The sequence below is a fragment of the Equus caballus genome, chromosome 29 (genome assembly GCF_041296265.1).
Source record: "Equus caballus isolate H_3958 breed thoroughbred chromosome 29, TB-T2T, whole genome shotgun sequence".
In the NCBI taxonomy this organism is placed as follows: domain Eukaryota; kingdom Metazoa; phylum Chordata; class Mammalia; order Perissodactyla; family Equidae; genus Equus; species Equus caballus.
The window spans coordinates 32,496,558-32,520,974 of NC_091712.1; the positions used below are offsets into that span (position 1 = coordinate 32,496,558).

General features: G+C 45.3%; 1 protein-coding gene across 29 annotated transcripts in view; it reads left to right on the top strand.

Annotated features, from left to right (window-relative positions):
• FRMD4A (FERM domain containing 4A) overlaps nt 1–24,417 on the top strand; it is a 589,108-nt gene that overhangs the window by 533,622 nt on the left and 31,069 nt on the right. For all 29 annotated transcript variants that reach the window (XM_070255327.1, XM_070255323.1, XM_070255306.1 and 26 more), the window contains 3 exons: nt 11,670–11,803; nt 18,655–18,777; nt 21,942–22,170. In XM_070255327.1, the coding sequence (XP_070111428.1) occupies nt 11,670–11,803; nt 18,655–18,777; nt 21,942–22,170 (486 nt within the window). The remainder of the gene's footprint in view (nt 1–11,669; nt 11,804–18,654; nt 18,778–21,941; nt 22,171–24,417) is intronic.

The following is a 24,417-nucleotide window of genomic DNA, read 5'->3' on the forward strand; positions in this document are numbered from 1 at the left end:
CGCTGAGCTCCAGCCCCGGAGCGTCTGATTCTGTAGGTCTGGGATGAGGCTGACAATTTGCATTTCTAACAAGTTCCCAAGTGATGCTGCTGCTGGTCCAGGGACCACACATTGAGAACTACTCTTCTTATTGAAGAAGAGATAAAAGCCCGAGGCGGCTGTATTGCTCAGGACCACAGACGCCAGGTATCCCCTGCTTTTAAACCTGTGTCCTGGTTCATCTGCTCGGGCCCCTCATCTCCAGCAGCCTCTGGGGATACAAAGGCAATAACCTAACAGCAGCTACAGGTGAGGTTGTGAACAGGGGCCCCAAACCTCTTGACATGGAGCTGCCATCCCTCCACCGTCAGAAATGAGGTCTAGGCATCTTTAAGACCAGAAAGCAATTTATCTCTGTTCCCACCATCAGCTTGATATAATATAATAATACTATAATATAAGCGTCTTTATCCCAAGATATTAAAGCAATTTTCGTGTTTGATGACTTAGTGATAGGGGCCCCAGGCTGAGTTGGGTGTTGATGGAGGCAGCTAAGGCCCCCTGGCCTCCCCACTCTTGTGGCTCCAGTTGTGGGCACTGACTCCCTCAGGCCTTTCCCTGCCCACTCTCTGTTGCACAGCTAAGCAGAGGAAAGCCAGCAGAGGACAAACCGTGCCCCGTGACGAGGCCAAGGGAGCATATGAGACTCTGCCCAGCCCTGTAAGTTAGAGCCTGAAGAACAGTCCTCGAATGCTGAGGCTGAGGCTCCGTGGGGAGGCCTCCCTCCTATGACTTAGGAAAGACAGTGGGCGGTGGATTGTATGGTAATTCTATCTGTAATCTTTTGAGGAACCTCCATACTGTTTTCCTTAGTGGCTGCACCAATTGACATTGCCACTAACAATGCATAAAAGTTCCCTTTTCTTCTTCGGTCCTCGCCAACCTGTATTATTTCTTGTCTTCTTGATGATAGCCATTCTAACAGATGTGAGGTGATAGCTCATTGTGGTTTTGATTTGCATTTCCCTGATGATAGTAATGTTGAGCATCTTTTCGTGTATCTGTTGACCATCTGTTTGTCTTCTTTGGAAAAATGTTCAGATCCTCTGCCCATTTTTTAATCAGATTGTGTGTTTTTTGCTAATGAGTTGAATGAGTTCTTTATATCTTTTGGAATATTAACCCCTTATCAGATAGATGAGTTGCAAATGGTTTCTCCCATTCAGGAGGTTTCCTTTTTATTTCATTGGTGATTTCCTTTGCTGTGAAAAAGCTTTTTAGTTTGATATAGTCCCACTTGTTTATTTTTACTTCTGTTGCCTTTGCTTTGGGTGTCAAATCCAAAGAATCATCGCCAAGACTGATGTCAATGATACATGATTATTGAAATTAAATTTTGGAGAATACCAGTAAGAATCCTGCATGTGCAGTATTTTAAGAACCTTCTATGCTCCCAGAGTGTATAGTATCTTGGGTCTTGCCAAGAACTCTCATGTACCTGCCACCAACATATTCCCTCAAATTGCACTGTATCACTTTTGTCATACTGGTGTCACACCTTTAAAGGTTAATCTTGTCAGATCAGGCTCCTACGGCAGTTCATGTCTATCCTTGATATCTTTCATTCATCCTTCCAATGCGATCTTTACCAAAACTGTGGTGTAACTGAGCCATGTAACAACACTGTAATTATTTCTATGGTATAAACATTTTTTGTAGCTCCCAAACTTTGCTAAATACTATACACAGCATTGAAAAAGTCACAGCCCCTCACCTCAACGCCTTTGTGTACTATTTATTGATGTTAAACAGAGATAAAATATTTCCAAGCTATTAGTAACTGTGAGGATGATTTTTTCTATTTAACTAAGGGCACATAATTACCTGTAAAATTACTGATGTCCAGTACTTGGTATCTGAGGTCACAGACGCTAAAGAAATAAAGTCACTGATATCTATGAAAGAAGTCAGAAGTCCACACTTAAGAATACCCTGAGCCACAGGCTGGCATTTCAAAAAGAAAAGATTCATGTAGTTGAAAGGATTTATCGAGGCTTGGGGCCAGGACTCCCAAATTCTTCAGAAGTGATACATGGGGCTTCCCCTTGTGAGCCCTGTAGCCGTATTCTAGAAGAGAGACCCTTAGAGGTGCTGAACTACCGGAGCCCAAGCTCCAGGGCCTGTGTTGGAATAAAAGGAATCACCTCCTGATACAGCACTGGATGGGATTCAGACCCTAGGACGGTTGGGGAACCCACATCCCAAATCCATTTGTGAAGGGGCTCTGGTGGCCAGGCTTTGAAAGGACATGAGTGCCCCTGTCCCCAGACCATATCTGCTGAGAGATGCCTGGCGTTTCAGTCCCCTGGAAGAGGGATGTTGAGGCATCTTAGGGTGCAGCTCCCTCAAGCCAGGCTGGCAGATCCCCATCCGCTGCCTTCTAGAAGCCTGACCCCATCTTGGCTTCCTTACAAGCTCAGCGCTGCTGGGTGCTCAGTAAAGCTGCGGACTGCCCGCTGCAGTGGGGGTAAACGGGGGACGTTGTATTCACTCTGCCCTCTGGGAGCCTGCACGCTTCCTCCAAATCTGTAGACCCCTCTCTCCCTTGCCTTTGCTTAAAGGTGCTTCAGGTAACCAATTTTCAGAGGTTCAGAGTCTGAGGGGACAACTATGGATCCAAACCATTTGGTTATGATGTTTTCAGAGCTCAAAAAAAGTCTGAAATCCTTTCTGTGGGACTTCAAAGAGTTAGTTCTTCTCTTCCCTACCCCATTTCTTGAAATCTTAAGAAAGACTGGAGAGGAGAAAAAATGGAATAACAAAACAAAGAAAACAACAACTGTGTTTGTCGTTGTAGCTGAGCAGGCATGGCCTTTTCATAGCGCATCTGAAAGTGGGAGAGAGTGTAGGATTTGTCCTGAGCATTGTTCCCGGGATTTGCCGTCACAGAACAATTCTGATTTCAGTGGGAGGGTAGGGCCAAGCAAGACTGCTTTTGCTCTCAGCCTATTTAAAGAAAATGGTGAGCTTGCCTAGGAAATACCCAGTGTTCTGCAGGCCCACTGTGGCTTGTTGCATTAACCACCCAAACAAAAAAATGTTACTGTGCATCCTTTCTTAAAGAAATGGAACAATGAGACTGATGTTGGCTTCTTGAATGGAAATCTAGGGGCATAAGCCACCCATTCTCTACAAAACAAAACAACATGTTGTGTCTATAAATAGGAGTTCGGCTGTGTGATTAATGGGGTGGCAATTGAGTCATGTTCACTGTGATCAGGATTGTGAAGAATGTGGTGATGGATCCTTGGGTTAAAAAAATTTTTTAAAAAGACACAAAACCTGCAGTCTGCTGTTAGGTCCCAGTCCTGACACTTTCCGTTCTGGGAGAAAACATGTTGTGTTGAGTGTGGGGCCTTGTTTTGCCCGGGATCTGTCCATATTTGTTAACTCAACTCTTCACACATTCCCGGTTCCCTGAATGCCAGCACTTCCTTCCATTGTTAGGAAGTTTATTAATAACGAATGTGACAATGAGGATGCCAGCTATCTGCCATTTCTCCAGGCAGAGAAGTCATCTGATAGGCGTCTGCCAGTTTCGTGGTCATGACTATATTCAGCTCAAAATACACTGCCTTACGCTAGGATTAACCACACAATGGTTTTTGGCTTGGTTTTTCTTCTTCTTCTTGTCTTCATCCTTTCTTCTTTGCTCTCCCTCTGTCTCCTCCAGCCTCTTAAAGCTCTCCATTATCAGCTGCCTCTTCCCTCTCCTTTTAGGTCTAATGATGAGCAGGATTCCAGAGGCCTTAATTTTGGTCATAACCTCTGTGCTCTGCAGATGAGCCAGAACATGCAGGCTCTGCCAAAGGACTCGAGTTCTGCTAGGGTGTGTTTATGCTGGACGGTGTAACCGGTGAGGGCTGTGAAATCTCTTTCTGTGGAATGGAAGTTTCTGGACTTGCTTGAGCCGGACGGGCCTGAGTTGAAATTGAGAAGAAGATAGACCAGTTGTCCATTTCCACTCTCATATTGGGGGGGAGGGGGAGAAACCTAATAAAGTCATTTATACTGATGTATTTGTGCCCTCCACTGTTACTAGTAAAGCAATATTTGCCAACTGAAGAGAACCAGGACAGAATGACAATGTGTAACTTAAATGGACGACTTTCCAGTGATGACATTTTAAACACTGAAAAGGAAATATCACCCTTACCTCTCACAGGGATTGCTCTGTTCCCACTCAGGCCAGCCCTCTCGATATTGCAACAGAACGACAGAATCTCAAAGCCAGAAAGATAAGCCCTCTCGTTTCACAATGTAGGGAATGGACACCATATGAGTTACTCATAAACGGTAGCTTCAGTTAGATATTTTACCAGATGCTGCTGCTAATTTTTATAATCAACTGTTCAGTTTCCCCCTCTCTCTCTCTCTCTCTAGTTGTATTTGTACTCGTCACCCTTTGGTGATAGTGCCACTGAGCAGTGGCATCTGGCCACACTTTAAAGCCATTCTAGGGACTCGTAGCTACCGTCAGAAGGTGCCTGCTTTTCTGAGAGCTTCCATTTCACCACTTTTTTAAGGGAACTACTTGATTTTTTAAATTTCTGACCCTGATGAAAAGTTGTCCAAGGCTGCATTTTTCATGTTAAAAACCACGTTTAATGCTCTGAGACGGTCTCCGGATCACACATTTATCCTGAAATCTGCCATGTGGCATTATTTCACATGGTCTCTTAGGATATCTTTCATGTAAGGAATTCATAATTGAGGATTTGTAAGGCAAATAAATATCTCTTCTTCATAACGAAGAGTTCAAACCTTTCTCTCGTATTTATGCCTGGGGTGTCTGCCAACACTTTTCCTTACAGCTCTTACAGATCTGCTGGGATTATGCCTTCTTCTTCTTCTTTTTTTTTTTTTCCTGAAGGCCTAAACAGATTGTCATTTCCTTCCCTTAGTTGTAGGACAACAGATCTCTTTCTTCTTTGGGGTACTGTTTGTTTCGAATTCCCCCCTCCTTTCAGAGAGGAAAGCACCGTTTCTGTCTTCTGAAATCAGTGGGCTGGTCATCAGTCTGCAATCTGGTCGAAAACAGATGAGCCACAGTTCCTGACAACATTCTCTTCAGTAGGATGCGTCTCATATCCGGTGCCAGGCAGTCTAGGATCTTTGGAAAGACTGGGGCAGATTCTCCATCAGAGCTGAGCAAGGATATCCTTCCATGTGTTTGCCGACCGGGAGGGGAGCTTCTGATGGTGTGCGCTGGCGTTCCCCCCACATCCTGCTCCAGGGAACCGGCTGCCCACTGGGCGAAGTCCGGAGTTCCCCAGCTGGAAAATGAGAAAGGGATAGAGACAGTCTCTCTAGAGGTGGCAAAACAGGTTTCCCCCATATCTCTGCCAGTAATGTCCAAAGCATCCAGGAGGTCACTCAAAAGATTTCCAGAGGCCGGCTCCGTGGCCGAGTGGTTAAATTCACGAGCTCTGCTTTGGTGGCCCAGGGTTTCGTTTCGCCCGTTCGAATCCTGGCTGCGGACATGGCACCGCTCATCAAGCCACGCTGAGGCGGCATCCCACATGCCACAACTAGAAGGACCCACAACTAAAAATACACAACTATGTACTGGGGGGCTTTGGAGAGAAAAAGGAAAAATAAAATCTTTAAAAAAAAAAAAAAAGATTTCCAAATACCCACTGACAGTGACTTTCCAATCTTGAGCATGTCACTCAAACGCTCCCTGGTTGTGCTCAAATAGGAATTGTTTTCTTTGAGGTCAGATCTTTTTCTCCTCCCCGTTGCTAGATTATTAGCTGACCCGTTTCTAGAAAATCCTTTGGAGTCAGATTGAAATGTGATAATAAAGTTGCCCAAAGCAAAAGATTCTATTTTCAATCTGGTATCATTCAAATGGACAGTTACTGAGCCGCAGCTGGGATGGAAGGTTTGCTAGAGAACTATGGCGACCCTCAGTTTTCGCAGAGGTCAAGCTGGGGGAGCATTTCCCCTGCTCAGGCCAGACTAGAGGAAATCAGCTCTCCAGGTTCATTATGCAGTGGTCCTCGTGTGTTTCCACTGCTCCCATTCAGGTGGTGTAGCTTATCTCCTGCCGCCCCCTGGGGGGCAGCTCCTTGTGTCCAGACCCAAGGCTCTCTGAGGACTGGACCCGTGTCCAGTTACCTGTCTCGCCGACCCCACCTTGCATACAGAAGGGGCTCTAGAGACTCGTCGTTTCATTGGCCCATCTGAGGAGCCCCTTGTTCTTTTCCTCCTTCCTTCTGCCCTCATTTTCACCCATGCAGGAAGAGTCTAGGCATGCAAGGTGGATATGATTGCACACCACACTGTTTTCACTATGGCAACCCAGCAGTGACCAAGATACCAAGTTCCTGCCATCCTGGTGTTTCCATTCTAGAGACAAAACAGACCAAACAGAGCCACCAAATGACAATCCCAGCTCTGCCTCCCTCCATGCTAGTGCCTTCTTTTATGAAAACGGGGACACTGTTTTTATGAGGATTAAATGAGGTGCAACACGTGCAAAGCTCCTTCCAGGAGTTCTGTAAAAATCCACGTCGTTTCCCTTCTCCTCCCAAGTTTCCTGAATTTATAGGGCCACAGTGAGATGTGGCCTGCCATGCTTCTTGCCTGTCCACTAACTCTTCTTCCTCTTTAACTTTATGGGACATCCCCGGGATTGAGACGCCAGCTCTTAATAAAGGCCGGAAACACTATTTAATACAAAAACTACTAATATTCATGTAGCATTTATTTTGTCCTGATCTCTATTCTAAGCATCTTTCAAGCATTATCTCATTTCATTCCCCCAACTTTTGAGGAAGTCCTGTTTTCATTCCCAGATTATAGGGGAGGAAACTGAGCCTTAGAGAGGTGATGTCATGTTGCTACGGCCCTGCAGGTGGTAAGTTGCTGGGCTGGGACACAAGCCCAGACTATTAGGTCTAAACAACTAGATTGTAGACTCTACCCCAGGAGGCTACAAGACCAGTGTATGTTTTCCAAGCCATGTTCAGATCACTCTTTCCTATAAACTTGGGTGCTGCTTGAAACTCTGATCAGCAAAAAGGTATTCATGTATTACTTACATCTTTCAAAATACTCAGATCACCTTGTTTTCCCTTTGGCTCCTGCACTGATTCCTGTGTGGGCAACCCTTCCCAGGACCTTGGCTACTGTTTGTCAGCCTCTAAGTTTTGAAATCTCACTCTTCTGGTTCCAGTAGAGAGGTCCCATCCTCTCTTCATCGTCATCCATCTTCCTACTTCATTAATCCCAAGGACAGCTCAGGTTAAACTCTTATTTAGCCTTCAAGCTTACAGACAGTCTGCTCTGGTCTGTTGATAAGATGAAGAGGTACATCCTTCAAGCGCTATTTGACAATTAGACATGTCCTTCCAATTTGAGGCAAACTATTGCAGTAACTGAGAGAAGGGCCAGGGCTGGCAGGATGTGTGTCTTTTCTAGAGGCGGGGATGACAAAGAGAAGAGGTGGGAAGATGGCACTGTATATAAGATTCCTTTTGTAAAAAAGGCAAAAATGACTCCTGCAGGCAAGAGGGAACTGCCTAAGTAAGTTGTTTATTCAGTAATAGAGTCTTCAAGTTTGGAGGAATCTTGGAGATTGGTTACTTGGTTGTTTTCTAGATGAGGACATCGTGGCTCTGAGAGGTTAGTAATCCAGGGTCTTATACCATTTAATAACAGATATGTAAGGGAAGTCCAGGTCTCTTTCACTGCCCCTCTCAAAGATAGCAGATTTATATCTTTTTCATTTCTGAAGGGCTAACTTTATAATTTGGAGTGGTCTTGCATGTGCAGGGGCATGTATGTGTTCAAATAACCGGAAATGGATAAATTGTAGTATCTTCAGAGAAGTTAGAGCTTCTGTGCCATTCACTGAGTCTAGGTGTTGATTTGAAACCATTTCTATGTCTAGAATCCTTTTCAATATGCCCACCAGCCTTTAGTTTGTAAGACTCCAGCTGACCTGAGCCCCTGAGGCTCTTCCCTGAGTTCCTGGAGTCGTTCTGTCACTTGAGGGGATAAGAGTGAATCTCTGTCCCCTGATTCCCAGCTGCCTTGCTGGCCTCCCTTTCAGATGCCAAGCACGCGACTCAGGGGATGCCTGGGGGCATTTGTGGAGCCCTGGGAAGCCTCCTGGACATCACAGAGCACTTGGGGCTCCTCCTCCTCTTGCCCTTGAGCTTCTTTCTGTGGAACTGTTATTGGGGCATCCTTGTCACTGGGCACTCAGCCACCTCTCCCTGTGGTTGCCATATTTGCCTGGTTGCAGGTAACAGCCCCACAGGCTCAGATCCCACCAGCTCTGAAATGGAGCAGCTGCAAGAACTCAGAGCCCTTGACCACAACAGTGGATGTCCTTTAAAGAAAAAAGGCGCTGGGGACCTCTCTTCAAATGCCATCTGACAAGAACCCAAATGTATGAAACAGGGTACCGTGGAGCTGCCCTCCCTTGAGGAGGGTGGAGTGGGGGCCCCAGAACCTGCGGAATCTCCTTGGTCCTATTCTCACCCTCACCCCGCAGCAGCCCCAACGGCATGTCTGCAAACCCAGGGGCTTAAGAAACAATTGAAAACACTGCTAGAGCTATATTGCCTCTTTAAAGGTGAGCCTTGGAGCCCAAGTGGTACCCTGAATTGCATAGCGAGGTTCTTTTCTTTGAGCAATACCTCTCTGAGCAACAGGGAGAAGGTAGTTTCAATGATTCCCCTCATTCTAATTCTACCAGGGTGTGCATGTGCTCACTTGTGTTACATGTACCCTCAACTGAGGGTTCACCTATTCCAGGCACAGTGCTGTATGTGCTTTTTCTCATTTAGTCTTTACAACACTTGAAGGAGGGCAGGTCACTTGCTCGAGGTCACACATCTAGTGAGTGGTGAGAATTCATCAAACCCAGGTCTGTTTTACTCTCTCCTTGCCGTCCGATTGCCACTAAAATGGAGATCTGCCTGTTCAGGCCATGCCAGCTCCACTAATTTGCAAAGATTTAACTTGGTACCCAGCGCCATATTCCTCAGGAAGCAATTTCCAGAATAAAGATGTGAAACAGAGCCAGCCAGCATCAGCGGTGCCAGATACAGAGAGGGCCTCTTGAGCCAGCCAGCCTGTCTTACCTGGGTTTGGTATTTAGGCTAATTATTATAAATAATAATAATTTAGCACTAATGAGCCCTGTAACTCAAGACTAAAGCTTAACTAATACCATAACTAGAGACCAGATCATCCAAAAATGTTGGGCTTCTCCTCCCAAAGTTTAATGTTGTGTGATTTTTGCCGTTCTTAAACATAGTTAATTCTTAGATTTGACTTCATAAATCATCATTTCCTACTGAGGGGTTAGGCAAGGGTGAAAGGAAAGACAGTGAATTTTTCACTTAAACTAGAAATGCTTTAATCTTTTTGGACTCAAGTTTCCCCAGGCCTGTTTTTTAAATCTAAAGTCTGACTTTCTTGAGTATTATTTTACATTCTTATTAATTCTTTGGATGATGGAATGGAGTGTATCTCATTAAATTTTCCTGTGTCTTCATATGTGATTGATGACAATGACTAAGAGAACCAGATTAAGACTCATAGTGATTTAGTGATGTTATGTTAGATGGGTATAACCTGGAGATAGTTTAGTACCGATAAGCATGGAGGTAGAAAACCTGAACCATTTCAAAAAGGGAAGCCTGCAGTCATGTCCAGCACTGTGTTGCATGAGTCTGACACCACATGGATTTGGTATCTGAGAGCCATGAGTAACGGAGACTTAGTAAGAGTCAAGCTTTCACTCGTGTTGGCCATCCGATTTAGAAACCTGTGATTGAAGCCTGACGAAATCCAAAAAAGAACTACAAAAATGATTAAAAGTTTGGAAGGCAGGTTCTATAAAGAAATGACTTTACAGCTCCTAGACTTCTTTACCGAGTTGAGATACAACTTAATTACAGCATCTGAGTATATGATTGACATTTATTTGTTTGTTTATTCAAGCTACTATTTGTTAGCTACCATGGGAGCATAAAGAAGATGCATTCCGGCACTGAGATTCTCTATTTCAGGCTAGAATGGAGTGAAGGGGGAAAAGCAAAAGGCCCAAGTCGGAGTCAAACTGTACTTGGGCATTGATGAATTCTTGGTTATTTAGGGTTATAAGAAGTTAGGTGTATGTTAGTTGAGGGAATATGGGGTTTCTTGCTCTGAGATTAAATAAGAGAGTAGAATCGTATATTTATGGGGATGAGTTGAGCATGGCAGAGCTTTCTGATGCAAAGGCAGAGACATCCTTTCTAGTCTTGAGATTTTGAGGTGCCTTCTTTACCATAGGAAGAAACAATGGTAAAGACTCTGGGAATTCCGATTGGATTATTTGCAAATCTGTCAGCCATTCACTGAATTGTTCAAAAATGTTTCATATGGAAATACAATTTTCCCCTCCCTGCCCCCAAAATCCCACTGGAATTTTTATTGGGATTGCAATGATTCTATTGTTCAATGCCTGGAGGATTGACAACTTTACAACGTCAAACCTCCAATCCATGACCTTGGTACAGCTCTCTATGGTTTTAAGTGTTTAATTTTTCTCAACAGAGTATTATAATTTTCACTGTAGAGATCTTGTACATCTTTCCTTAGATTGATCCCTAGGTGTTTGGGGTTGTTTGATGCTGTTGCAAATGGCATCATCTGAGCCCCTTGAATGGACACCTAATAACACCTGTCCGTTTCTGACACTTCTGCTCTCCATGGGCATGAGAAGCCAAGTCATAATCAGCTCTTCCTTTTCCAGATAGTCAATGCACCTTGTCTAACTCATCAAAGTAGAAAAGGTGTAGTAGTTTCAATTGCAGGAAACCCATTTTAGAATCTAAACATTGAGGCCAAGAAATTAGTCTTTTGGTCTAACCTAAATGCCTCCAGTTGGCCCTCCAGCTTATTTTCCTTTTGTTTGGTTCAAAGTTAGTCTTCTACAAAGCTTTCATATCCAGCAGTCTGCTACTTGAATCATCATGCAAGTATTTCTACCCTGCATGTAAAAATATGTATAAATTTTAATAAGAGGGAATTTGCTCATGATACAATGTTAAACTTAAAAATACAATAAAAATCTAATTTTATTTTTGAAGTATGTGTTTAGATACAAAGGTCAAAAGAAAATGCCTAACAGTGGTTATTTCTGGATGACTTATTTATGGATGTTTTTTAGACATGTCTGCATTTTCAAATTTTTTACGATAAACATGGGTTATTTTTGTACTAAGCCAAAGAATAAGCATTTTTAAATGGCAAAAAGAAAATTAAAACTACATATTAAAATGACTGGCTTGAGTTTCACTTTCTCCTTCATCGTGTAAAGTGTGGTAAAATTTGCTAGTGAAATTAAAACGAGTATGTGACATATCTTGAGATAAACAAGAAAGAGAAACTTCTTTGTCGGGTGTGTGAATTTTCTGCCCGTCCTGGCCAGCTATGAGTTCCCCTCAGTGCTGAGAATTCGCTCCTCCCACTTGGGATTCTGCAACACCTGTTTTATTTCACACTCCCTCAGTTCCTGGGGTAAATCCTATATCCACGGTGTGGGCTCCAGTTAAACTCCTTAGTGGTCCAGATGTGCATCACCCCGCAGCTGGCCTAGTAACCCCACTGTTTATTGACAGGTTCTCAGGAATCAGATAGCTCTCAGTCTGCCAAGAAAGACATGCTGGCCGCCTTGAAATCCAGGCAGGAAGCTCTGGAGGAAACCCTACGCCAGCGGCTGGAGGAGCTGAAGAAACTCTGCCTCCGGGAAGCTGTAAGCAGTTACTCTTTCGCGCTGTGGAAATCTGTGTTGTCTGTGCCCACATCCATCTTCACATGTTTACAAAAGGCAAGGGTGCGGATCATGAAGAGAGCACACGAGGGAAGCAAAACCTGCTCTGAAATACAGATGTTGGAAACACCCAGCCCTGTAATGAAGCAGAAGTGGTGGGTCTTATTGAAACACTAGGACACCAGTTAAAGCAGATCCTGGCAGAATCCCAAATGGAACTCCACTAGAGGCCAAATGACAAGTAATAGTAACAGTCATCATAACAATTGTAAATAATAATATTTGCAAGGTGCACCATAGTTTATAAAGCATTTCCTCATATGATATTACCTCATTGGATATAATGGTTTACCACCATCTTCCTAAGATGCTGTGTGTGAGTTTATTATTGTGGTGGCTGTTGTTTCTCTTGAGGATATTTCAGATTTATCTTTGGAAATCGTATTGAGAAGCATCCTTGGCGATCAACAGGGAAACCAGGATTTCCCTTGGTATATAATCCCCTTTAAAACTCATGATCCAGTGTTTCTTTAACTTGATCTTTTTCTTTAAATGAAATCTTAGCCTAGTGATATTTTTAAATTTTATGCAAAGCGATGCTTCCTCAAGCCTGTGTGTACACTTGTCTCCAGTTTCACTGGAATTTGGAGGCTGTGGCAGGCCACTGTCTGTGTTTCTTTGAACATCCATTTGCACCTTTTTCTGTTTGACTCTTTGTTAGCATGAAGACTTGATTTTTTTAGTGCAACACACATTACTGTGCATATATGTGTATACACACGTGTGTGTGTGCTCGCACAAGGACGCAATGGGGTGGGAGTGTTCCAGAGAGAGTGCGCTCGACTTAGCATGTAACATTACTGTTGGTGAGCAGTTCAGAATGAGAGAATAAAGTGGTTCCCAAACTAAGTTGAAGAGACGGGCTCCCCTCCCCCAAATAATAATGCCTGGCCCAGGCGCCAGAGAGTGAGATCATATTACATTTCAACTGGGCTTAATTATGCTCTGGGTTGATTTAAACCGGAGCCAGCTCAAAGCAGACCCACATTAGCACAAATCCATGGCAAATCTTAGGAAAGCAATTGGCCTGGCTGGGGGATGTGCTCTGTGATGCTGTGAATATTAGCAGCCTTTTTATAAAGAATGTGCTGGAAGGATTGAAAAAAAATTAGGTTTGGGTGTCAGCACCTAATAATTGGTAAAGGCTTGTTTTGTTTTTAAATAGAGGAAACGTCCCTAAATCCAGCAGGGCATCAGCATCAGAAAATTGGAGAAGTATGTCAAGGCAAGGTTTGCATGCATTATAAAGGTCTCACTGTTTCCCTTAAAATAAAAGAAAAATGAGAGAAGTTAAGCTCCTGCTTCTTAGAATGTTGACACCAGAAAACAGCACTTGAGCAGAGGAATAACCTCATGAGAACCCGGCCCAGGGCACAGGGCTTCTGTGCTGGCTCCCACCGTATGAGTCTCTTGACCCATCTGTAGTAAAGGGACAGAACTTTCTTGCTAACTGTGCTCTGCTCTCTGTATCACACTGCTCCCCTCAGCTCAGAATATCAGCAGCCCTGTTTGTCCCCCGGGGAGCAGGGCAGCCAGAAAGAGGTGGAGTGGGAGCATTTGGCAGAATATCACCCATATAAGAGGAACCAGGCTGAGTCCCTCACCACACTGCGTTTAATTCCCCCTTCCCCATGCGGCTCTGGTTACACATGAAATCAGATTAAATATGGAGAATCAAGGTCTTGACTCAAATGCCTTCAAGTGGATGGTGGAAAATCAGTACTTCACTTTTTAAATATATTTTGTTTTAAAACTACCGATACTTGAGAGTTATAAATCACTGGCCATTTTAACAACTTTTCTCTCCTTTTTGTAAGTTTCAAGGTGAAAAAAAAAGAAAGTCCTAATAGAAAATCCTCAGTATGCTGCGTTATTTATAGGCAGACTTTTAGGGAAGCAGATAAAAATGTTGCAGAATAAACACAGAACTGCTTCGCAGACATTTGAACCACACTGAAAAAGAAAAAAAGAGGGAAGAAAATTGCAGAACATTTCAGACTCAAAGAGTTGGCCATTGTGCTCTGAAATGCTTACATTGAGGAATGAAAAGTCCAAGAGTTTGTTTCCCAGTGGACTGAGCACAGAAGGAAAGAGGCCCAGGAAAGTGGGGAGTGGGTGTCCTTGTGCAGACCAGTTGCGCACACCATTGCACCCACCTCCCGGTGCACACACATACACACTCCAGTCACTCACACACACCCCAGTGTGCACGCACACCCAGCAGTGGGAGGAGAAGCCGGATCACTCCTCCTGTCAGAAGGTCAGCCAGCGTCTGGAATCTGGCGATTTGGACTTTCCCGCCTGTTGGACACTTGCGCTGGGTGCCCCTGGCACAAAAGCTTTTTGTGAGGATGGTGGACGGCTGCGCTCTTCCTCCTCTGTGCAGCCCCATGAGTCTGCAGCATCAGTGTTGACTTGGGACTAGAAACCAGTGCAGGCTCTGCCTGGAAGTGCCCCCTGTGCCATTGGAGGCACACAGTGGCTCCCCCAGGTTTTTCTGGTCCCTGGAAGTGACTCCTTGCAGCCGGTACCTTGGCTCCACCACATGGATTGGCTGCTGACTCAAATTTGATCTTTATTCAGCCCAGACATAACTCCCTATTATAGAACCGAATTCTAATCCTGAATCATTCCAGACCTCAGTGTTTGCCAGGGTCCTTGTTGGTATGGAAGTGTCTCAACTAAACTCACTGTCATCATACTCACAACAGTTAGATTTGCAGAGCCCAACATACGCAGCAGATCTTTTCAGATAGCCTTGTCAATAACACGGATTATATTTCCAGTTTCTACTGAAACTATATGTACACATTTGTCTTTTAAGCTCAGCCTGTTCTTTGAGCATCTAGCCTGAGTGGAATAGTTGTTACTCATTTTTAGTTTCTAATTTATGTAGTAAGCACTTTTCTGGGATTTGCCACATAGCTATCCCTTTTCCCAAGAAAATTCACTTGAAAGACATTGTGAACTTAGATATTTGCAAGGGAGTATCTGATGCAGGGAAAGAGCACAGGGTGTGGAGCTAGAAAGACTGAGATCTCGTGTTGGCTCTGCTCCTTCCCAGCTGTGCGACCTCTCCTGGAACATAGTAGGCATGCAGGGGCACAAGGGAAATGAACAACTGAATGAAATTCAGATTTTGTGATGAAAGCCAATGGTGATTTTATTTACCCAACAGAAATTTACTTTGGGAAAAACTGAAGTGCATCTGTCTGTAAAGAAAGGATGGCTCTCATACGTTTTTAGAGAAATGAAATGGCATTTCAGGAACTCTTATTTAGGCATACTGCTTAACATTACTCTTTGGAATCTGTGCACTGGAAATCTGTGTTGTCTGTGCCCACATCCATCTTCACATGTTTACAAAAGGCAAGGGTGCGGATCATGAAGAGAGCACACGAGGGAAGCAAAACCTGCTCTGAAATACAGATGTTGGAAACACCCAGCCCTGTAATGAAGCAGAAGTGGTGGGTCTTATTGAAACACTAGGACACCAGTTAAAGCAGATCCTGGCAGAATCCCAAATGGAACTCCACTAGAGGCCAAATGACAAGTAATAGTAACAGTCATCATAACAATTGTAAATAATAATATTTGCAAGGTGCACCATAGTTTATAAAGCATTTCCTCATATGATATTACCTCATTGGATATAATGGTTTACCACCATCTTCCTAAGATGCTGTGTGTGAGTTTATTATTGTGGTGGCTGTTGTTTCTCTTGAGGATATTTCAGATTTATCTTTGGAAATCGTATTGAGAAGCATCCTTGGCGATCAACAGGGAAACCAGGATTTCCCTTGGTATATAATCCCCTTTAAAACTCATGATCCAGTGTTTCTTTAACTTGATCTTTTTCTTTAAATGAAATCTTAGCCTAGTGATATTTTTAAATTTTATGCAAAGCGATGCTTCCTCAAGCCTGTGTGTACACTTGTCTCCAGTTTCACTGGAATTTGGAGGCTGTGGCAGGCCACTGTCTGTGTTTCTTTGAACATCCATTTGCACCTTTTTCTGTTTGACTCTTTGTTAGCATGAAGACTTGATTTTTTTAGTGCAACACACATTACTGTGCATATATGTGTATACACACGTGTGTGTGTGCTCGCACAAGGACGCAATGGGGTGGGAGTGTTCCAGAGAGAGTGCGCTCGACTTAGCATGTAACATTACTGTTGGTGAGCAGTTCAGAATGAGAGAATAAAGTGGTTCCCAAACTAAGTTGAAGAGACGGGCTCCCCTCCCCCAAATAATAATGCCTGGCCCAGGCGCCAGAGAGTGAGATCATATTACATTTCAACTGGGCTTAATTATGCTCTGGGTTGATTTAAACCGGAGCCAGCTCAAAGCAGACCCACATTAGCACAAATCCATGGCAAATCTTAGGAAAGCAATTGGCCTGGCTGGGGGATGTGCTCTGTGATGCTGTGAATATTAGCAGCCTTTTTATAAAGAATGTGCTGGAAGGATTGAAAAAAAATTAGGTTTGGGTGTCAGCACCTAATAATTGGTAAAGGCTTGTTTTGTTTTTAAATAGAGGAAACGTCCCTAAATCCAGCAGGGCATCAGCATCAGAAAATTGGAGAAGTATGTCAAGGCAAGGTTTGCATGCATTATAAAGGTCTCACTGTTTCCCTTAAAATAAAAGAAAAATGAGAGAAGTTAAGCTCCTGCTTCTTAGAATGTTGACACCAGAAAACAGCACTTGAGCAGAGGAATAACCTCATGAGAACCCGGCCCAGGGCACAGGGCTTCTGTGCTGGCTCCCACCGTATGAGTCTCTTGACCCATCTGTAGTAAAGGGACAGAACTTTCTTGCTAACTGTGCTCTGCTCTCTGTATCACACTGCTCCCCTCAGCTCAGAATATCAGCAGCCCTGTTTGTCCCCCGGGGAGCAGGGCAGCCAGAAAGAGGTGGAGTGGGAGCATTTGGCAGAATATCACCCATATAAGAGGAACCAGGCTGAGTCCCTCACCACACTGCGTTTAATTCCCCCTTCCCCATGCGGCTCTGGTTACACATGAAATCAGATTAAATATGGAGAATCAAGGTCTTGACTCAAATGCCTTCAAGTGGATGGTGGAAAATCAGTACTTCACTTTTTAAATATATTTTGTTTTAAAACTACCGATACTTGAGAGTTATAAATCACTGGCCATTTTAACAACTTTTCTCTCCTTTTTGTAAGTTTCAAGGTGAAAAAAAAAGAAAGTCCTAATAGAAAATCCTCAGTATGCTGCGTTATTTATAGGCAGACTTTTAGGGAAGCAGATAAAAATGTTGCAGAATAAACACAGAACTGCTTCGCAGACATTTGAACCACACTGAAAAAGAAAAAAAGAGGGAAGAAAATTGCAGAACATTTCAGACTCAAAGAGTTGGCCATTGTGCTCTGAAATGCTTACATTGAGGAATGAAAAGTCCAAGAGTTTGTTTCCCAGTGGACTGAGCACAGAAGGAAAGAGGCCCAGGAAAGTGGGGAGTGGGTGTCCTTGTGCAGACCAGTTGCGCACACCATTGCACCCACCTCCCGGTGCACACACATACACACTCCAGTCACTCACACACACCCCAGTGTGCACGCACACCCAGCAGTGGGAGGAGAAGCCGGATCACTCCTCCTGTCAGAAGGTCAGCCAGCGTCTGGAATCTGGCGATTTGGACTTTCCCGCCTGTTGGACACTTGCGCTGGGTGCCCCTGGCACAAAAGCTTTTTGTGAGGATGGTGGACGGCTGCGCTCTTCCTCCTCTGTGCAGCCCCATGAGTCTGCAGCATCAGTGTTGACTTGGGACTAGAAACCAGTGCAGGCTCTGCCTGGAAGTGCCCCCTGTGCCATTGGAGGCACACAGTGGCTCCCCCAGGTTTTTCTGGTCCCTGGAAGTGACTCCTTGCAGCCGGTACCTTGGCTCCACCACATGGATTGGCTGCTGACTCAAATTTGATCTTTATTCAGCCCAGACATAACTCCCTATTATAGAACCGAATTCTAATCCTGAATCATTCCAGACCTCAGTGTTTGCCAGGGTCCTTGTTGGTATGGAAGTGTCTCAACTAAACTCACTGTCATCATACTCACAACAGTTAGATTTGCAGAGCCCAACATACGCAGCAGATCTTTTCAGATAGCCTTGTCAATAACACGGATTATATTTCCAGTTTCTACTGAAACTATATGTACACATTTGTCTTTTAAGCTCAGCCTGTTCTTTGAGCATCTAGCCTGAGTGGAATAGTTGTTACTCATTTTTAGTTTCTAATTTATGTAGTAAGCACTTTTCTGGGATTTGCCACATAGCTATCCCTTTTCCCAAGAAAATTCACTTGAAAGACATTGTGAACTTAGATATTTGCAAGGGAGTATCTGATGCAGGGAAAGAGCACAGGGTGTGGAGCTAGAAAGACTGAGATCTCGTGTTGGCTCTGCTCCTTCCCAGCTGTGCGACCTCTCCTGGAACATAGTAGGCATGCAGGGGCACAAGGGAAATGAACAACTGAATGAAATTCAGATTTTGTGATGAAAGCCAATGGTGATTTTATTTACCCAACAGAAATTTACTTTGGGAAAAACTGAAGTGCATCTGTCTGTAAAGAAAGGATGGCTCTCATACGTTTTTAGAGAAATGAAATGGCATTTCAGGAACTCTTATTTAGGCATACTGCTTAACATTACTCTTTGGAATCTGTGCACTGAAGTGTGTGTGTGTGTGTCCTAGAAACCAAGCACATACCCTCCTCTGATTCTGTCCTCTCCATGCTGTTGTACACACACAGGAGCTGACGGGTAAACTGCCTGTGGAATACCCCCTGGATCCAGGGGAGGAACCACCCATTGTTCGAAGAAGAATCGGGACGGCCTTCAAGCTGGATGAGCAGAAAGTCCTGCCCAAAGGAGAGGTGTGACCTTCTTCCTGCTGTTGGATTTTCTCCCATAACCCTCATTTCCCCTATATGTTAGGGCGTCAGGTTTCCTATATCAATTTCTTCCTCCTACCCAATGCCCAGTGCCATTTCCCCTTCCGCCTGAGTATCTGTCCTTTGACCTTTGGTGAAGTTGAAGTTGGCTTGGTCAGGATGTAGCTCCCTTGCTGGGATTTGCTAGCTTGCGTTAGTAGCAAGTTGATTTCTGTGCAAGTTGTTTGTCTAACACCATAGGCTTGGTTCGCAAGTGGCTAAGTGAAGCTTGAGAGAACGTTCCAGTAAAACCATGTGTACTTACTTGTCTTTTTAATGGCCTCCCAGCCCTTTGTTACTCAGAGCCAAGCGTAGTGTCTGATCTATGGAAGAAAAAACCAAAGAAGAAAGAAAACTTAGGCCATGTCAACAGATGCAGAGATGCCATTGGCTGGGGGAAGATAGTAGAGCCTGCCCTCAGTGGCCTCACCTTAACCTTGCTGATAGAATTGCTGCCAGAGCGTGAGCAGGATGCTGGGCCCTCATGGCCTTGCTTGTTGGCCTTTGGAGGAGCTGCTGAAGCATCGCTCATTTTTCCTCTTTGACTAAACACTGGTCGGGGCTGGAACTAGAGAGTTCATACCTGTGGGGAGAAAGCTTGAGTCTCCAGCTGGTTAATAAGTTATCCAGGGAAATTCAAGGCCAGGTGTACCTTCAGGCCCTAGGGTCATGTCCAGGTAGTGTCTTCCCAAACTTATTCTGAATAAAGTTACTCACTGAAAGGCTACGAGCACTTAAAAGGGCAGGAGTCAAAGCCAGTGGAGAAGGGAATACTGGACATATTTAGTCTTTTCCAAAAAGTGATTGGTCGAAACCAACGTTCTCATGTAACACCTGGTGGGTTAGCGTGAGGGTGAATTCAGAGGGGACCACAGTGCCCTGGAGCCAGTGGAAGTGGTGGGTGAATCTCCTGGGATCCCAGGGGACTGGTGGACACACCAGAATGTTCCATCCAGATCTAAAGTTGGCAATTCTAATCCAGGCAATTGTCCTCTTCCATAAAATGAAATGCATAATCCTTATTTCTTTGGGTTGTCGCTAGGATTAAATGAGCTGGCATGTGAAAACGTTTAACTCAGTTCTTGTCACCTGCTTGACACTCAATAAACATGAGTTGCTTGACATGGAGATGAGATATTCGAGGAGAAGAACTGTGGCTGTGGGTGCCCAGGATTCTACTGGGGTCAGAACTGGGCTGAGGGCAGGTGCCATTTAAGAGACCACCTGGTTGGGTATTTTGCAAATCCGGCTGTCATCAGAATTGCCTAAGGAACTTCCACTCCCCTTATGCTGGGCAAACACCTGGCACCATCCTTTTAAGAGGAGCCCCCATTTTTCGTGAGCCCTACGCCCCATTCTTCTCACAGCCTCACCATACCTTCTCACCAGCCGATCCTTCACACTCTTCAGTGAAGGATGATTTCAGTTTCCCAAGAATTCCATGTGCATCCTCACCTGCATATTACCACTCGTAAATTACTGAAAGGGAGCCCCACAGAATTAGCTGGTGCATGCAAGTTCCTCCAGGAAGGACAGGCTCCCCTGGGCTCTGTCGCTGCTCCCCGGTTCTCCTGGACGTACACTTGGCTTCCCTGTGCACACAGCAGGCAGCATCTGTACCGCAGACAGGGCCACCAGCCTTGTACTTGTCTTGGTTCCAGTAGCGAGAATTTGTCCTGGGCTCCTATACAACTTTGGGTCGGTGTCTTGGGCCAGGGCTATCGCAACAGCCTGGGAACAGCTGCTAGGTGGAGTCACGCTCACAGAATAGTCTTTGTCTTTGGTGACTTGTTTGTTTCAAGACCTTGGGCGGGAGTCCATCTTGATATTCGTCTCCTTCCCGGAGAACAAAAGCATCGGGCATTTGAAGGAACTGGAAGGAGTTGATTGTCTCCCAAAGAGTTCCCTTTCATCTTCACCTTTCGCTCTCACACCTGGTGCCCCCTCCCTTCAGCCTTAAAGTGCTCAAAAGGAAATAAAATCAAGCTAAGAGTTTTGTGCTTGCCGAGGCATCCAGCCTGGGAATGTTTTATTCGGCCATTAACTAGGAAGATCCCCGGATACCGCCAAACTTGGTGATCTGCTCCTACGTGGTTAGATCGGTTCCTGTCAGACTTTGGCGTGAGTGGATCACCTAGGACAAGATGAGGGCCTGGTCTCCCTTGGCCTCACGGTCAGTATTCAAAAAACTCTGAGTTGCAAAGAGGCCAGCAGAAAATCCACTGTCCCCAGTTTCATCCTCTGGGTCCCCAGGTATTTCCTGGCAGTCACAGCTTCATTTCTCCCGGGACCAAAACTCTGAGGAAAAACTCATCCATTTGCTCCTTCTGGCCAAAGTAAGGGGTCGAGGTGGGAGGGAGGTACACGAGGAGAGGCGGGAGCATGCCCTGAAGCAATGCAAGGAGTAGGGGAAACTGGTCCACCACCATCTGCCACCCAGGCCTCCTGAGGGTCCCACTCATGGCCCAGGCAGAGCTTTTAGGAAGAGCCAGAGAGGACAGCTGGAGCTTGCAAGAAGCGCTCCCCAAAGAGACAGGAGTGAGTGAGGATGAGTCCCAACATGAAGGGCTCAAAATATGGGAGACAGGGCACGAGTGGGAGGGTGGAAGAGAGGCACGTCTGTGCACTCCCTATTAGCCAACACGTAGAAAAGCACGACAGAAAGCTGCTCCAAAAGTAAATAACACTGCATCCTACACCCCAGATAAGTGGGCTCTGAATTTCCACCAAGGCTTGGCCTTCATGAACCTTGCTGGAGATCCTGGAATCAAAACCAAAAGACCCCCAAGGCCTGGAGCACGGGAGCTCTTTGCTTCTCGATGGTGGTGCCAGTGTATGGACCAACGCTTGTCTCTAGAATGGAACAGGGGCCAAGAGGCTGGAAAGGGGGTGTGCCCAGGGCACCAGGCTGCCGGGCTGTAGGAACAGGGCCACTGCGGCGTCAGGCAAGGTTGGGAGTTAGGTGCTGGGAATGCTGGTTTCCTAGCACGCAGGTCTCCCAAGGAGTAAGGTGGTCTCGCTCGCCTTGGGGCAGGGACGGGCTGGGAGGAATAGTGTCTCCCTGCCCAGCACCCCCTTAAGTCTAAGCTGTGCTCTCCCTCCCACAGGAAGCCGAGCTGGAACGCCTGGAACGGGAGTTTGCCATTCAGTCCCAGATAACGGAGGCTGCCCGCCGCCTAGCCAGTGACCCCAATGTCAGCAAAAAACTGAAGAAACAAAGGAAAACCTCTTATCTGAACGCACTGAAGAAGCTGCAGGAGATTGAAAATGCAATCAACGAGAACCGGGTCAAGTCTGGGAAGAAGCCCACCCAGAGGGCTTCGCTGATCATTGACGGTCAGTGCTGGGCCCTCTCCCCACTGCAGGCGGCCCCACTCCCCCAGGAGCCTGGCTCCCTGCATGACCTAGGCAAGCTAGTTAACCACTTGTACCTCACTTTTTCCATCCATAAGATGAAGCTAATAAGGCCTGATACCAATGAGAGCAATAAAGTGCACTCAGGTCCACAGATGAGAGGGTTTATGGAAATTGAACTATCCTCATCACTTATTTATTGCCTCCCTGGGAGAACCTGCAGCCATGGGCCAAACACTACCCTCAGCCCTCACCATGCACTGAGCCGAGTAACTGTGCCAGCCCGGGGCTCACCTGGGCTCTTCCATTCTCACGGACCTGACCAGCCTCCCTAGGTCTGGAAGGAAAGGGGGGTGGCTGGGGCACACTACAGGCCAGCACCCCTTGCCAGCCCCCTGTCCTTCTCAGTCTGACTCTGTCCCCTGGGGCTCCCATCCCAAAGCTGGAGCTGGGCACGGCTGGGCTGCCCCACTCTGACTGTCAGAGCCCTGAACTCCAGTCGGGAGGGGTTAAGAGTTTGGGTGATTATATTTGGTAAACACTAGAAGGAAATACCCCAAATCCACCAACAACCATCAAGTCCCCCGAACTGTTACAATCCTTTTTTTCCCCTAAATCAGAAAATTCTTTAAAATACGTATCAAGTATTCTTTCATGGCTTATGCATGTTTAAAATATTTTTGCTCTAGGAAAACAGAAAGTAGAATAGAGGTTACCAGGGGCTGGGGAGGGGAGACTGAGACTTATTGCTTCACGGGGACAGAGTTTCTGTTTTGGAAGATGAGAAAGTTCTGGACGTGGGTGTGGTGGTTGCACAACAATGCGAATGTGCTTAATGCCACTGCACTGTACAGTTAAAAATGGTTAAAATAGTAAATGTTCTGTTATGTATCTTTTACCATAATTTTGTTTATATATGTCTATATACACATATATGTGTGTGTGTCTATCTATCTATCTATCTATCTATCTATATATATATATATAAATCTACAGCCTAAAAAATATAGGCATACTGGGGAAGCAATGATATACTGGAGACTCCAAGATGCCAAAGTCAAGGCTCTCTGTCTCCTAGTTGTTTACAGTCCATCAAGTAATACGAATAAAGTGAATTCCTAGTTTAAAAAAGAAGGCACCATAAAAAAAATCCTCAGGGCCAGCCCTGGTGGCCTAGTGGTTAAGTTTAGCGCACTGTGCTTCAGCGGCCTGGGTTTGGATCCTGGGTGTGGACCTATACCAGTTGTCAGCAGCCGTGTTGTGGCAGCAACCCACGTACAAATTAGAGAAAGACTGGCACAAGTGTTAGCTCAGGGCGAATCTTCTTCAGCACCAGAAAAAAAAATCCTTTTGCTCTGGGAAATCTGGAATATCCATCTTTCCCCATCTGGCCCTGTTGTCCTTGGCCAAGTCTTTGTCAGTTTTTCCCCCACTTCCTGACAGAGATGTGGGCACCAGCCCTTCTCTGTCTGATGCTCTTTTGAGACCTCTGTCTGCCCTTCAAAGGCACTGGGGATCCCAGCTCTGCAGAAACATCCAGAATGGCCAACAGAGCCGAGTCTGGGAGGGGCACCATAGGGATAATGTCTTGCTGGTCCACCACAGAAGAGCAGGTTTTCCAGCCTGCCCAGTGAGGGCTATTCTGTTAGTATTACCAACAGATGCCATTTTTCAGTCACTGTACCAACTGGTTTGTCATCCCATCCAAGCCTGCAGCCATTGTTTTGTAGCCACTCAAGAACAGACCTTCTCTATTTTGCTGCCTCGTGGAAATAATATTCTCCTCACACGAGCCCCACTTAAATTAGAGGCGTGAGGAATTTAGGTCTTCTTAGTTCCTTAGTGTGGTTTTCTTTTTCAAGAGATAAAAAACACAAAACTTAGAATCTGAAGACCTGGGACCTTTTGCCAGGAGAGCAGAGCAATCCCAGACATACCATTCCTCCCTAGCCACGCCTCAGTTTCCCCAGCTGTTACAGATGGGAGATTGTCTACTGTCTCCCTCTGGGGAGTGTTCTCGTGGTGAATTGAATGGTGTCTATGAAAATAAGCTTTGGAGACACAGAAGCTGTGTTTAGCAGCTTAAACAAGCTTCTCTCTACTAATGACTTAAGAAGTTTATTGAGAAGCCATTTATTGCTGTATGAGCAAAGCTAAGCTCCTTACCCTAGTTTCGCATTTGTGGGATAAATAGCAGTTCGCTTCCTTTGGTTTAGTCGGGACATGCCC